We start from the raw sequence: 13,934 nt of genomic DNA, 5'->3' as shown, positions 1-13,934 counted from the left end.
TAGTATTCTTCCTGTATCACGTAACCCCCCATACGAAGCAAACTTGTCGCCAAGGTCGTGTTCTCTCTGCCATTGTGCGGCGCATATTTATAAGCAGGATTTAGGGTCAGCTAAAATTAAGCCATATATCAACGGCACCTGTGGCCGACTCCATCTATTTCCTTTGTATACGCCCTCCCATTTTTCGCTCTCCTGCTTTACCCCCTAAATGTCTAAACTCCAACCTGAAACCTCTCCATCGCGTGATGAGACGGTGCTTGCTCTTGCGACAGAAAACCTAAACATAGAAGAGCTCTCCCACTCGGAGGACGAAGGTGCCGTGGACGAAGATGACCTTAACCCAGAAGACGAGCCTTTGCCGATTGAATACCCAGGAACCGTAATCCCGGACAATAATCCCGAATCGATTGAGGCCGACACGGACCTCACGGCTGATATGGACCCGGGCACTGACTACATCAGTCTCATCCAGTTGAAGATCCTGTCCATCGAGGACCTCCACCTACAGAGATTCCCTAAACTCGAGGCGTTGTGTCTCCGCCAGAACTTGATCACCTCGATTAATGCATTGAAACACGTCAGCCGCGAAACGTTAATGGAATTGGACTTGTATGATAACAGGATTGACCACGTTTCCAAGCACACCAACGAGCTTGTGAACCTCACCACCCTCGACTTTTCCTTCAACAAGATCAAGAATATAAAGAACGTCGACCGGTTGGTGAAATTGGTGCACTTGTACTTTGTGCAGAACAAGATCTCCGAAATTAAAAACCTTTCCACGTTGACCAACTTGCGGAACTTGGAGTTGGGAGGTAACAGGATCTCCAAGATCGAGAATTTAGACACCCTAGTGAACTTGGAACAGTTATGGCTCGCAAAGAACCGCATCACCACAATGGAAAACATGTCCAGCTTGCAAAACTTGAGGATATTATCGATCCAGTCGAACCGGATCACCCAGATTTCCGGCTTGGAGGGTTTAACCAACTTGGAGGAGCTTTACATTTCGCACAACAAACTCGAGCGGATTGAGGGTTTGGAGCACAACCTCAAGTTGACCACGTTGGATGTGACCGGTAACAAGATTGCCAAGTTGGAAAATTTGTCGCACTTGACCGAGTTAACCGACTTGTGGGCTTCGTATAACGAAATCGACTCGTTTGAGAATATCGGTAGGGAGTTGGGGAAGTTGCCAAACTTGGAAACGGTATACTTTGAAGGGAACCCGGTGCAGAAGGAAAACCCTGTAGCCTATACGCGCAAGGTGAAGTTGTACTTGGGACCAAGTTTAACCAAGATCGATGCCAACTATATTAAGTAGACTTTGTGCTGAAAAAAAAAAATGATGCGTTTTAAATATTGTGACGGAGTAAAAGGGTATGTGTTTACGTAAAACCGCTGTCTAGCATGATTGCCGTCCTACAATCGTCTAAAGTGGCATCCCGTTGTTTCTTGGGACTCTGAGCTGTAGTAATGTGTGGGTCTGGGTAAATATGTTTGCATAAATAGGTTTGAAGCTCCACTCAAGAATTCTTACTAGTGATGCTAGAGACTATGGAACGCCGCCCCTGCCGCCTTGTATGTAAGAAGCTTCCAATTTAGACTCCGCGCATGCGTACTGCATACGATCATCTGAGGTAAATACAATGGTGTGAAGAATAAGATCCTGTTCATTAATCTGTGTATTGAAGGTGTTACTAAATGCTTAAGGGAGTTGAATCTTGAAGAGACGGTGGTTTACAGAAGCAAACCTCGCATCAAGACCGATTTCACTTCCTGGGGTCAGCTATAATCCTGAAAAGTCACTCCCCCGGAGGAAAAACATATTACCTGGTGGAGTTAGCCCTTGAGAGAATGTAATCTTGAGCTCTTAACTTCAACTAACTCAACTACTCACCAAATCTGGCCCTCCCGTATGCAATTCTACTCAGAATATGGGGCATGGCTTAGATCGAACGGCCTGCGCTTGAAACTTTGAAATTCATGCCTCTACCCGCAAGCTAGTTTCACAACTTAGTCTAACTTTTATTATTGACCATAATCTCTTTCATCGTTAACTATAATCTCTTATTTATCGTAATCTCTAAAATTCAAGTAGCTTACTCTGAACGTCAAATCTCAATCCTCTACGTAACCCACCAACGGACTCTGCACCCCCAATCCGGTTACGTGCCCTGTTCTAACATACCGCCCTGGCTCATGCAGCCGCCTCGTCTGGTTTCTTGCCAGATCGCCGGATCTGACGCTTGCAATTTAGCTCGTTATGCCATCACGGAGTCGGTTAGCGCTATTGCCTGTTTCTCCTCTACATATAACGCTCCCCTTCCTTCCTCCTCACCTTTCACTGTCATAAACCAAATCGAAATATGAGCTCCTGGAAACCGTTGACCAGTTTCCTCCACGGGAAAATGGTGAAGGCCTTTTTGCCATGCGACAAGCACGCCAACCTCCCACCCGTCTACACCAACATCTATCCAGGTGACGACATCTACGTCTTTGAAACCCAAGGCGACAAGTGGGGCCGTGCCTACGTTGCCACGTTCCCGTTCCCGCACGAGTTCTCCGTCACCACCATCGATTTGGACCGCTTGCCGGAACCAAAGATCATTGTCGCCATCATCCCGTTGTCCCACATGAGACTCATTGAGGAGATCCCGGTTACTGACAACGACAAGATCTTCTTGTCAACCAACTCGCACGCCTTGACGCCAACTATCTTGGACATCGAGCTCGGCAATGACGCCGCCGTGAACGGCCAGGAGAACGTCCACAACAAGAAAAAGGGACGTCCTCCGTTGCCGATTCTCCGCGTGGATCACTCAGACCTTCCAACCGAAATCTCCGCCGCCATTGTGTCGTTGAACAACCACATCTATGCGTTGTACGCCATGGGTGAGTTCAACTTGTTCCATAAATTGACCCACTTGTACAACGAGCTTGATGAGTTGCGCATCAAGATCACCTACACCTTGTGCACTAGTTCCGAAATGGAGGCCGCCTTTAAATTCGCCGCCGTGATCTTGGGTAAGATCTCGAAGTTGCTCGGGCTCCGTGACTTGAAGAGCTCCCAGAACAACTTCACCGCCAACTCCGACACCCAGGGGTATGAGGCGATCCTTGCCAGAGACGCCAACACTGGTGAAATGTTCGACAAGTCCAACCACCCGACACCCGCTATCATCGCGGCCAACCAGTTGTTGTTCGCGTTGACACCAAACTACCCGATCACCGACTCCATCGTCTCGTCGCTTGCGCCGTACAAGAACAAGAAGTTGATCAAGGTGCCTCCATCCCACATCCTCGTGGACTTCAAGGAGGTCGAGGGTGAGCACCACTTGACCCCCTCGGGTTTCTCTGGGATGACCGCGTATCTCTATCTTCGTTCGCAGAAGAAGCGTCTTACTGAGGCCTTTGCGATCCATATCGACCCCTCCCAGCAATTCTCCCTTGAAAACTTGTCTGCAGCGCTTTTCAAGAACATTCCCGCCACCGAAATCGATACCGGCCGTATCTACTTGGTTGCCGTGTTAACCGAGGACATTATTGTGAACAAGACCATTCGCACCATCAAGCAGGGGATCGCCGCCGGTGTGACCGACATCTCGCGTATCTTCTCGCGTCACAAGGGGGCTTTGGCCTCTGGGGAGGCCCACAAGTTCAATATCCGTTTGTACGGGTCGCACTTTGCCAACAGCGGCGAGCAGACAGCCGCTTTGGTGGACCAGAACAACGGATGGGGTGAACTTGTGGACCGCATCATTTCCGGTTCCAACAAGGGTATCGCCATCAACCCGCGTGCCAGAAAGCTCACTGTTTCCGTCAAGGAGTTCAAGAACGAGTTGATTGGAGACGATTACGAGGTTACTCAGACCAAGTTGAACTCGGTGGGGGAGGAGATTTCCTCCAACCCAATCGCCCCGATCCGCTCCTTCTACTACGATCCGTTGGGGAAGAACTACGAGCGCGTGTACATGCGTGTGGGTAAAGTCCAGTTGTTAGGAGCCGGTGCCCCTCGTGACGCCTTTGTCACCATTGAGATTTCCACCTCCAATCGCCACGTGTCCTTCGCCAAGGGTACCAACCAGAAGCCAGAACAGACCTGGAGGTTCGTCTCCACGCGCTGTTCCGAAGCGGTGGGTGAAATCATCAAGATCAACGGGATTGAGCACTTGTCCAGCTCCGATGAGCGGGTGAAAATCACCTGTTACGTCAACGGTGACGTGTACGGAACCAATACGCTCAAGATCAAGGAGAGTGGGTACATTGTAGTCAACGAGAACGGGCTCACCTTCGAGATGCACTCTTCCGCCGGCCAGCCAACCGCCTCCGTGGAGTTGTACACCGAGTACATCGGCAAGACCTACAACATCGATGCCGCCGTCAAGTCCATCCTCACGTGGGAGTCCAATCCAGCTACTTTCCACACAATGTTGGACATTCTCTCTACCAAGTTCAGGCGCATCGAACTCTCATCGTACATCAAATACTTCCCCGAACTCGTCTGCAACCTCCTTAAGCTTTTGAAGAAGGGTTCCGACGACAACACCCCGGCGTTGCAGAAGGAGGCCTTCCAGGCGTTGGTGCACTTGCTCGATGTGGTGGTTGCCAGACAGGACCAGTACGTCTACTTGTTTGATAGCTTCGTCGAGCAGGAAACCCAGCATTCCACCTTGCCTTTGATTGGCCACAAGGTGTGCCTGCTCATGGGTGAGGTGTTCAAGAAGGCCGACACCGAGTGGAACCACGTGGGGAGAGCGCTTTGCCGTGTGGCCTCTCTTCTCTGCCAGATCTCCGTCATGGCTACCGCCGAGGAGAACGCCACCGAGTTTGTTGAGGACACCAAGATTATGTTGTGGTCGTGCAACCGCTTCTTGAAGATGCCGGGCGAGGGGTTGATTGCGGACCAGATCTTGATTTTGGACGTGATTGACTACTGCTACCACACCTTTGCCAAGTACTTCCCTCGCCAGCGCATTGCCTATATCGTTAAGCAAACCGCGGATGCGTTGGGCACCCGTGGCCTTGGAACCAAGGACGCCACCTCGGCCGTGACCAAGAAACGGTCCAAGGAGCACGGCTTGGTCATCGCCAAGATGTTACTTATCCGCCGCTTGCTTGACTCGTGGTTGTTGGACACCGCTGAATGCCGCAACATTTTGATTGTGGACGCCTTGGACTGGGCGTTGCAGGTATTGACCCACCTGTCGGTGGATGTGGACGCTGCCCGCTTAGCCAACGGTGTGTTGGCGAGAATCTTCACGATTGTGTGGGACGAGATTGTCACGCCCGAAGACAAGTCCGGAGACTACATCTGCTACGGTATTGCCAGACTTCTCCCGGCGCTCTCCAAGATTTTCAACGTCTACCTCGACTATTGCCGCAACAACGGTCTCTTTAAGGCAAAGAGAACGTTCTCCCAGTTGTTCCCGTGCGAGTATCCGTTCAAGGACATTACGATGGATTCCATGGTCAACGCCGAGGTTTTCGTCGAGGTGTTGATGGAAATGGCCACCTTGTTTGCGTTTTCCGCCAAGATCGGTGCATATATTGCCGGAGAGGCCGGATTTGTGGGTATCTTTGCCAAGATCTCGCCCCTGGACGAGATCTTTGTGTCTGACTACTACATCAAGGTGTTTGCCGACAACGACATCTACGGGCTTATCAGGACGGTCAAGCACCTCAACCAGGCCAAGTTCTTCCCACGGCAAAAGTGGTTGTCGCTCCACGCGGTGTTGTCCGACGCTGGTGTAACCGCGTTCGAGTTGTTGAAGCGCAAGATGCTCAAGTACTACATTCCGTCGGTGGAAAACTCGGAGCAGTTCAACCGCTCACTCTGGGGAAACTACCTCAAGACGTTGTTCAGAATTGGGCACTCCATGCCGGTTTCGATCTGCCACTTATCTGAGATTCCGCGTAAGGGCTGTTGGAAGATCACCGGTGATATCAGAGACAGAGTGGCCGTCATGGTTGAAGACTGTTGGGCCGAGCTCGGGTGGGATTCCTTGCCGGAGGATTATGCCCGTTTCCACTTGGCCAAGGTTGGTGGATACCAGTCGGAGTTTATCGTTGCCGACTACGGTATCCTCCAGGACTTGATATTCTACTCCTTGCAGAGACACACCCATTCGCAATCGCTTGGGGTGGACGTGCTCTGGTCGTTGATTGTGTCCGAGTTGCTCGTGTCCGAAAACTTATTGGGCTTCGAAAAGGAGTGTATTATTGGGTTGTATGACATTTACCACAGTGAGAACTACAAGCCAGGCAGGTACGAGCAAAAAAACTTGATCAAGTTCTTAAAGTCTAAGCGGGTCGACCCCGAGGATGAGTCGTACCCTGTGATCCACAGCTTCATCAACTCGCTTGCGGAGTTTTTGGAAATCTTGGATCACTTGAACAATGTGCCGCTCGGTGACGAGTTTGACGATGACAGAACCTCGCACAAGCTCAACATCAAGGGGCTTTTGATGAACGTGGAGAAACCAGAGTTGTTGCAGTCTTTCATCAACGAGATGTACGAGAACAACATTGCCAAGTCAAACTACATCCAGGCCGCCTTGTCGATGAAGTTGCTTGCCGACACCATTGACTGGTCGGTAAGCGTTATGCTCCCGGCCAGCTATAAGCCGGATTTCCCAGCACAGTCCTCGTTCAAGCGTAAAGAAGCCTTGTTTAACACCATTGCCGTCAACTACGTGAAGGGTAACCGGTACGAAAAGGCGTTGGAAATATATCTTGAGTTGTGTGAGGCTCACAACACCCACACCTTGGACTTGAAGTCGCTTTCGGACATCCACCACAAGTTATCGAAGATTTACGCGGACTTGGAGTCCTTGGACCGGCTTACGCCATCCTACTTCCGTATCGCCTTCATCGGTTCCGGTTTCCCAAAGAGTATCAGAGGCAAGCAGTACATCTATGAGGGGTTGCCGTTCGAGCACATCACGTCGATCCATCAGCGTTTGTTGAAGATCCACCCGGGTGCTAGAATCATCACCACCGACGAAGAGGCCAAGTCCTTCCTTGCCAATGAGCAAAACGGGAGATACTTGCATATCACCACGGTAGAGCCTTCGAGAGATATCAACACCAACTTCTATTCGCTTGGCCACAAGCGTTTCGCCGAAAACAAGGACTTGAAGTTCTTTACCGTGAAGAAGCGTTTACCGGGCTCCACCTCCGTGCTTGATTTCTGGTCCGAAGAGACCACGTATGAGTCTGAGAAGACGTTCCCAACTTTGATGAACCGCTCGGTTATTGCCAACATTGCCACCGTGAAACTATCGCCGATTGAAAACGCCTTGAGAAGTTTCTCCGACAAGATCGGGGACCTTAGAAGCGTGTTTGAGTTGGTTAAAAACACCATTGACGAGGGTGGCGACACCTCTGTTGTGTTTGGTGAGTTGTCCAGACAATGTTCCGGTACGATCGACTCGCCGGTCAATGGTGGTGTGCACCAGTACAAGTTGTTCTTCAAGAACACCGCCAGCGAGGATCCAAACTACGCGTATCAACTTGAGTTGTTGAGAAGCGGGTTCACCGATTTGGCGATTATCTTGAACCGTTTGTTGACGCTTCACGGTAAGCTTGTGCCGGTCCAGTTGAAGGCCTCGCACAACTCGATGGTGGAATTGTTCCACAAGAACTTTAAGGATGAGTTGGACGAGTTGAAGAACGACCCAGACTATGACGGGAGCTCGTTCATGGACCGATTCGTTGGTGACAGGTCTTCCGTGCTTCCAAGCACCAACAGCAACATGTCGTTATTGGGCAGAAGCATGGCCGGGAGCTCTGCCCAGTCGTTGATTTCTGGTTCCAGTGGGTCTAGTGTAAGCAGACGGAACGGCTACAGATCAACCATGATCAGAGACTAAGAAGTTTGTTTTTATTTAATGTTTGTTTTTATTTTGCGTAGCTGTGAGTAGAGGGTGTAAATGGAACCCGGGTTGTTAAGCTAATAGGATTGCTGGCGCCCATGTCTTGAAGGGTCGGCTACGCTATAATTGAACAGTCAATGTGTTGCTCTAGCTCTGGTACGCTTCTTCGGCATGATCATTGTACGTCGGCATTTAACTTCAATAATAGAGGTTCCAATTAGCTCGAATATTATTTCTGACCTTTCAAATGTCAGATTTACTTTCCAAGGCAGACATCGTGCGTTTCTTGAGCATAAAAAATTGCCATGAATGGTTTCAGTAAAAACAATGCGCCAGCCCGGAATCGAACCGGGGGCCCAACGATGGCAACGTTGGATTTTACCACTAAACCACTGGCGCTTGCTCATGAAATTGGGGAGGCAGGTACTGGTCTATAAAGGTATGGGGGTTTCGGGGACTATGATTTGTAATTTTAGGGCCCATTGGAAGATGACTGAAGGTTTGTCAACACAACAAATGAGAATTTCCTTTCCATACTGATAGTTCTGTTGATATATTCCATATATACGATATGGGTGTACGTTATTTTTATCATATATGCGCATATTACCTTTTCCATATACATATATATGTATTGGCTGGGATTTATACAACCATAATAATTCCCAAATAAATAAAATAGCTATATTCATGCTGTTGATCGATATCTCAATCTATAATCCCACCACGTGACCAAAGATATTTCTCTATCTAGAACCAGCCCTAAAAAGCACATCAGTCTGGATCTCTTTAAAACAATATTAGCTTGGTTGAGGTTTAAAAAGTACAGGGTTTTAAAAAGAAGTACAAGATTTTAAAACCCATCGACAAGCGAGGTTGCGTTACCTTCACCGGCGTAGGGTTAATGGTGTCAACCCTCCTGGCTCAATCATTAATTACCATTTTATTACTTATTCCCGCAGCCTGGAAAAATTCACGGAAACCTCGGCCTTGCCATTGTGTAACCCGTTTTGGCGCCGTTTGTTCACAAACGACAAGCCTCGGATGTTCCCTTCGAGCCTGGTGTTGGGGCTGTTCGTATCGTAGTCATCCTTTTCGAGCAACTCGTCGTTGTTTCCCAAATACAAAATCTTGATTATGTTGCCGAACCCCACGACAACCGATTTGTGACCAAACCGTTCGATCTGGTTGATGCGCTTGACCAAGAGCGAGGGGTTCAGCGACAACCCGGGCACACAGGGAATTTCGTGGTATGTCACTTTCCCCGTCGCTGTCATCGTGAATCCTTCCCAGGTGTCGGAGATCTGCACAGGCTGGGAGTCTTTGGGCTTGGCACGTCGGGATCTCAACTCAGACGACCGAAGGGCTGAAGAATGGGTCTCTGATTTTACAGCCATAGCGGCTTGTTTGCGCTTCACAATTCCCACGATCATGTTCATGTCGGTCAAATTCCAGCACTCGCTACCCTCCAACCAATGCTGCTGCTCGGTTACGGAGTCAAAACCAAGACATCTGGTCTCTCTGGGGTCCCTCTCCACTCTCCAACAGATGTTGTTCTTGGCTCTGTTTTCGATGGAAAAGGTGTGCATAATGACCGTGTTGGTATCCAATTCGGTGTACACCAAGGAGAACGACCGCACAGAGGCACAACCACAGAAACGGCAATGCTGGGGCTCGGAGTGGAATACTCTAAAGGAGTTCTTGACAAACTGGCCAATGTTGAACTTGCGGACCAATGTTCCCGTTTGCACGTCGATCAACTCAGCCACCAAGTCACGCGTACGTACAATCATCCCCACAAACGACACGATGGCGATCGTGGAGGTGGTCAAGTTATGCAGCGGAGGCTCCACCGGGGTAAGCGTGCTCAAGGAGGTTTGCGAACCGGTAACGTGGAACGGACGGTACTTGGAGCCGACCGAGGAGTGGCGTGACATGGCCGCGGGGGTCAAAAGACTCTGTCCTTTGTTGTACTTCTCTTCTTGTACCAACAACTTTCGGAACTTCCACTTGTTGTTCACCGATGTCGCCACCATGATTATCCCGTTGGACACCTGGCAGATCAACCGGTCGGAGACCCTGGCAGACGTCAAGCGTCTCGCTGACACCAAGGCCTTGGAGCTGGTGATGTTCTCCTCGGAGACCTTTCCGTCATCGCAGGAGATGGTGTACATTGCCCCGTTCTTGGCCATAACGGTGAGCTCCATGAGCTCGAGGTCTTTGCCTTCCTCCAGCCTCTCAGCCCGAATCGACGCCCCCAGGAAAGACTGGTCGCTGGTGGTGCGATGCAACTGGGACCTTTCGCGCTCTTCCAGCTCCAATTGCAGTTTTTTCTGCTTTTCAAGCAACATCTTGCGCTGCAAAAACGCCGGGATGGTTTTGCGACGAAAGAAACTCTCGAGAGGAACTGATCCTTTCAAGCCCTCCAAAACCACCTGCCAAATAAACCGCTGGGCCAGGCGCGAGTAGCAGGACACCAACCCACTCTTGCTGAATAGGGCAATAGTGTTCCCTTGGTTGCCAAGAACGACATGTACCACCGGCCAGACCTGGCTCTGGATCGGGAGCGGGAAAGGTGAGGGGATGGGGTCAGCTATCGGCGACCACACCATCACCTTGTGATCCAATCCAATGGTGACAACGAACGGTGAGCCAGAAGACGTGCTGATTTTGAGAATGTCCAAGTAGTGACCGCCCACTAAGCGCTTTTCCGAGAAGGGTTCGTCTCCAGGGGAGTCTGTCATCTCAAGGGTGTTGTCTTTGGTGAGGGAGCCCCCCATATAGCCCGATGATTCTTTATTGACCTTGACTTTGAGGACCAACGCGTTGATAGCCACCACAAACACCAACAGGAGGAGAAACTCCAAGCGGTGCCAGGCATCGAAGCGCGAGGAGCTCTCCAAGGTGTAGGAAAAGTCCAAGCCGTCTGTGAGTGCCACCACTGGCGAGTCGAGCCGGATGGTTATCGGTCTGGTAAGTTTTGTTTTGAGGAGGTTCACCAAGTAGAAGCAGAGCGCGCGTCTCTTGGTGGCGTCCGCAAACGGTCCGACAAGCAGGCCGGTATCCGCCCCATCACTGCCACTATCCCGGATCCACTTGGAAATTACCGCGAACGCGCACCCGAACATGAGCATCGACTGGGGGACATGGCCCGCAAGCGGTGCACGAACTTTTAGCAAATACTGGCCCAAGATGTGGCGCGGCGAGGAGCGCGAGGGTTTGTTAGTAGAGTAGGACCCCATGAGTAACGCTGCAAACCCCCCGTTTTTCGGCCTGCGACTCAAGCTCGTGGAGCTGTTGCCATCGTTCTTGAGGAGGTAGTCGAGATCGATGCGGCGGATGTCCACGCTCAACACGGCGGTGAAGAATGTTAAGTGGAGGAAGTGGTCGACGAGGAGCCCCACCACAAGAAACACACAGTACTGCTTGACGTTCGCAAAGGGGCCACTGAAGGAGAGACAGCCGTAAACCGTGAAAAACATTGTCACAAGCGCCGCAACGGTGAAGGAGGAATTCACACAGCTGCGGCCCATGGCCTTGGCGAGAATTGTGTGCACAGGAAGCTCCTCGGGCAACAGGCACGAGTAGCCCACGAGGCGGAACATGTTCTCGGCACCAACCCAGAGCACGAGGATGACTAGCATCAGTACAGGCACCGTCTGGTCGTAGTTACTGGAGAAAAGGAGCAGAGCGGTGCCAGTGTCGAGGTGGCGAAGCACCCATTTGGTGATGGTGATGGTGCAGAGCACGGCGAGGAGGATCTCCGTGCCGAATGCATTGAGGAGCCCGAGTCGCGACTTGATGGTATGGAGGTTGGAGAGCGAAGTGAGAAACCACACGAGGAAGCTCGCGTAGAACGCCCAGAGGAGGAGTTTCTCTGGCACGCTGAGCATCTGGCTGAGATGTAAGGAAAAGACCGAACTCTCCAGTTCAGGCTTGAGGAATACAAAGTGGGTATCCAGAGCTCGGACGTTCTGCAAGTTGCGCTCCCAGATGCGGCCCGCCTCGCCGCGGTACACGAGGCAGATATGTAACGCCTGCGCTTGTTTCATGATGCTGTTGACTTTGGTGACGCCGGCTAGGTAGACATCACTCCTGTAGGATTTCTGGAAGTTGATCGATTTGAGGGGTATGTTGTCGTTCGCGAGGGCTGTTGCCGAGTTGTTCCAGATCAGAAACGGTGTGAGGAGGTATGCTGTGTCGTTAATGTCGTTAGGTGTGAAGGTGATGCCGGCCGTCAACTGGTTCTGGAGGCAGAGCGCCGCCACGAGGAAGTCCTTGTCTAGTACGTTGGTTTTGGACTGGATCCATAGCTGTTTCGACGCCATGTCGGTAGGATGATTTAGATACGGCTGTAGCAGCGACGTGTGTACAGTCACGAAGGACGTGATCTGGTTGGATACCGCGAGGTCGATGGGGCTCATGTAGAGGTCGTAAAGCGTAGGATACGCGAGTATGAATGCGAGCGACGACGGTATGAGAATAAACATCTTGGGGTTGAGCGCAATGCGTTGTGAAAGGCGGCGGTAATACGCTACCATACAGGCGCGCACTAGCATATAGTAGCGCACCCAGAGGACTCTGATGGTTCGCCAAAGACTTAGAAGCATGTTTGCATATTAGAGGCTGAGCCGAGATCGAGTAGCTAGGGTCGATGGATTGCCAAAGCTTGAAATCGCCGAATAAGGTGGATAAATTCTCTAGCAAGGAAAAAAAAAACCAGATAAACGTTTGGTTCACCTAGAAAGACAAGATGTCGAAATTATCGGTACCGGAACTAGTCACAGAGGCAACCTTGGTGTGTAGTACGATAGAGGAATGGGTGGGTAAGGAGACAGGCGTCTAACGGTTGTGCTGCTGCGAATCAGTCGGGTAGAGGAGAATGGTGGGTGAAAATGCGGCTGTGGAGGCTGTAGAGATTGGCTTTGATATATATGCCAGTTCTGGCTTAGGGCGCTTGGTAAGAATTGGGAGCCAATGGATGGTACGGTTTGGGTCAGCTCTTCACCTTTGAGCCCTCGTTGCCTTTCGACCTTTTTTCCGACCACTACCCTGGGAGTTGGCCGGGATACGCACGACCATGCATCAGCACAGATCCAGAGTCGTCGGCGTGGACGTTTCGTCACATGTGCTACAAAAAAGAGCGCATATCCGCAGGAAGCAGAACTTCCGGTTCTCCGTCAAGACTATATTTAGGTGGATTTGCGTTTTGGGTTTTTAGGGTTTGTTATTATTGAGCAATTTATAAAAGCTCGACGACCCTTACAGCTTTTAGAGCAGTTAAAGGAAATTAAAGACGCACTCAAGTTATCGCTAAGATTTCCTGAACAATGCTCTACCAGGCTAGGACCTATTGCCCCAGATTTGTCACAAGTCGGGGCTCGTGGGTTTTTCCCAAAGATGAGAGCATGTGTCAGACTGCAGCATTTTGTGCGTACATTGCAGCGCCCTGCTCCGGCAGGTACATCTGTATACGAAATCTCGGGCTGCAGATTGGAAAGTATTGTCCCTTCTGTTTCTCTGTACGCCTAAGGGTGGAGACAGAAGGGGTAGAAAGTATGGCACTCCATTTAAATGGACTGTCCCGATGAATAGCGAGATTTTAAAGCGCCTCTATAACCATAGAGATAAGACTGGGATCGGTATTTCTTGGCGTCCAACACAGGCGTCCCTTGAATCTACTCCAGGGACGTCTACTATCGTTTTTTTAAAAAAAGTCTTGGCACCCCTAATACCCTTTGTAGCCATTTATATATTTATGCGGACCCACAATTTCAAGAGGATCAAATACTATATTTATCAACAGATCTAGGATGGTTAAAATCTGACTTAGTGGAAGCTTGGAATATAAGCATATAGCCATGGCCGTCCCATCGGGACTTGTAAAACGCCTATCTGAATAAAGAGCAAACTTTAACATCAGTGTTTACATAAATCAAGAAGGCAGAATAGATAAAACAAAAAAAAGGAACACGTTAATCCATAGTTTGAACAAAAACCTCGAGACATGGATCCTTGCTTTTCGGCTTACTTCAAAGCCCGGTCGGCGGGAGACGT

At 50.3% G+C, this 13,934-nt stretch overlaps 4 protein-coding genes and 1 non-coding gene across 5 annotated transcripts; 2 read left to right on the top strand and 3 right to left on the bottom strand.

The window, feature by feature from the left end:
- The first annotated feature begins 195 nt into the window (after positions 1-195).
- SDS22 (type 1 protein phosphatase-activating protein) lies at positions 196-1,522 on the top strand. The gene has a single exon (XM_019132436.1). It carries the CDS (start codon positions 209-211, stop codon positions 1,322-1,324), a length of 1,116 nt encoding a protein of 371 aa, XP_018984187.1. The 5' UTR covers positions 196-208; the 3' UTR covers positions 1,325-1,522.
- A 756-nt stretch (positions 1,523-2,278) lies between these two features.
- Positions 2,279-8,014, top strand: BABINDRAFT_162531 (uncharacterized protein). The gene has a single exon (XM_019129396.1). The coding sequence runs from the start codon at positions 2,370-2,372 to the stop codon at positions 7,872-7,874; it is 5,505 nt and encodes a 1,834-aa protein (XP_018984186.1). The 5' UTR covers positions 2,279-2,369; the 3' UTR covers positions 7,875-8,014.
- Positions 8,015-8,205: 191 nt separating this feature from the next.
- BABINDRAFT_t260 lies at positions 8,206-8,276 on the bottom strand. Its single transcript has one exon. It is a non-coding gene; the product is annotated as a tRNA-Gly (tRNA).
- A 551-nt stretch (positions 8,277-8,827) lies between these two features.
- On the bottom strand, positions 8,828-11,005 carry BABINDRAFT_38974 (uncharacterized protein; the record flags this gene model as incomplete). The annotated part of the gene is made up of 1 exon (XM_019131900.1): positions 8,828-11,005. One exon carries the CDS (start codon positions 11,003-11,005, stop codon positions 8,828-8,830), a length of 2,178 nt encoding a protein of 725 aa, XP_018984185.1.
- A 2,531-nt stretch (positions 11,006-13,536) lies between these two features.
- On the bottom strand, positions 13,537-13,902 carry BABINDRAFT_154050 (uncharacterized protein). The gene has a single exon (XM_019127257.1). It carries the CDS (start codon positions 13,795-13,797, stop codon positions 13,606-13,608), a length of 192 nt encoding a protein of 63 aa, XP_018984184.1. The 5' UTR covers positions 13,798-13,902; the 3' UTR covers positions 13,537-13,605.
- Positions 13,903-13,934: the final 32 nt, after the last annotated feature.

The sequence above is a fragment of the Babjeviella inositovora genome (genome assembly GCF_001661335.1).
Source record: "Babjeviella inositovora NRRL Y-12698 unplaced genomic scaffold BABINscaffold_9, whole genome shotgun sequence".
Lineage (NCBI taxonomy): Eukaryota > Fungi > Ascomycota > Pichiomycetes > Serinales > Babjeviella > Babjeviella inositovora.
Note: the sequence above shows the minus strand (reverse complement) of the source record. Positions and strands in the feature narration are given on the sequence as shown.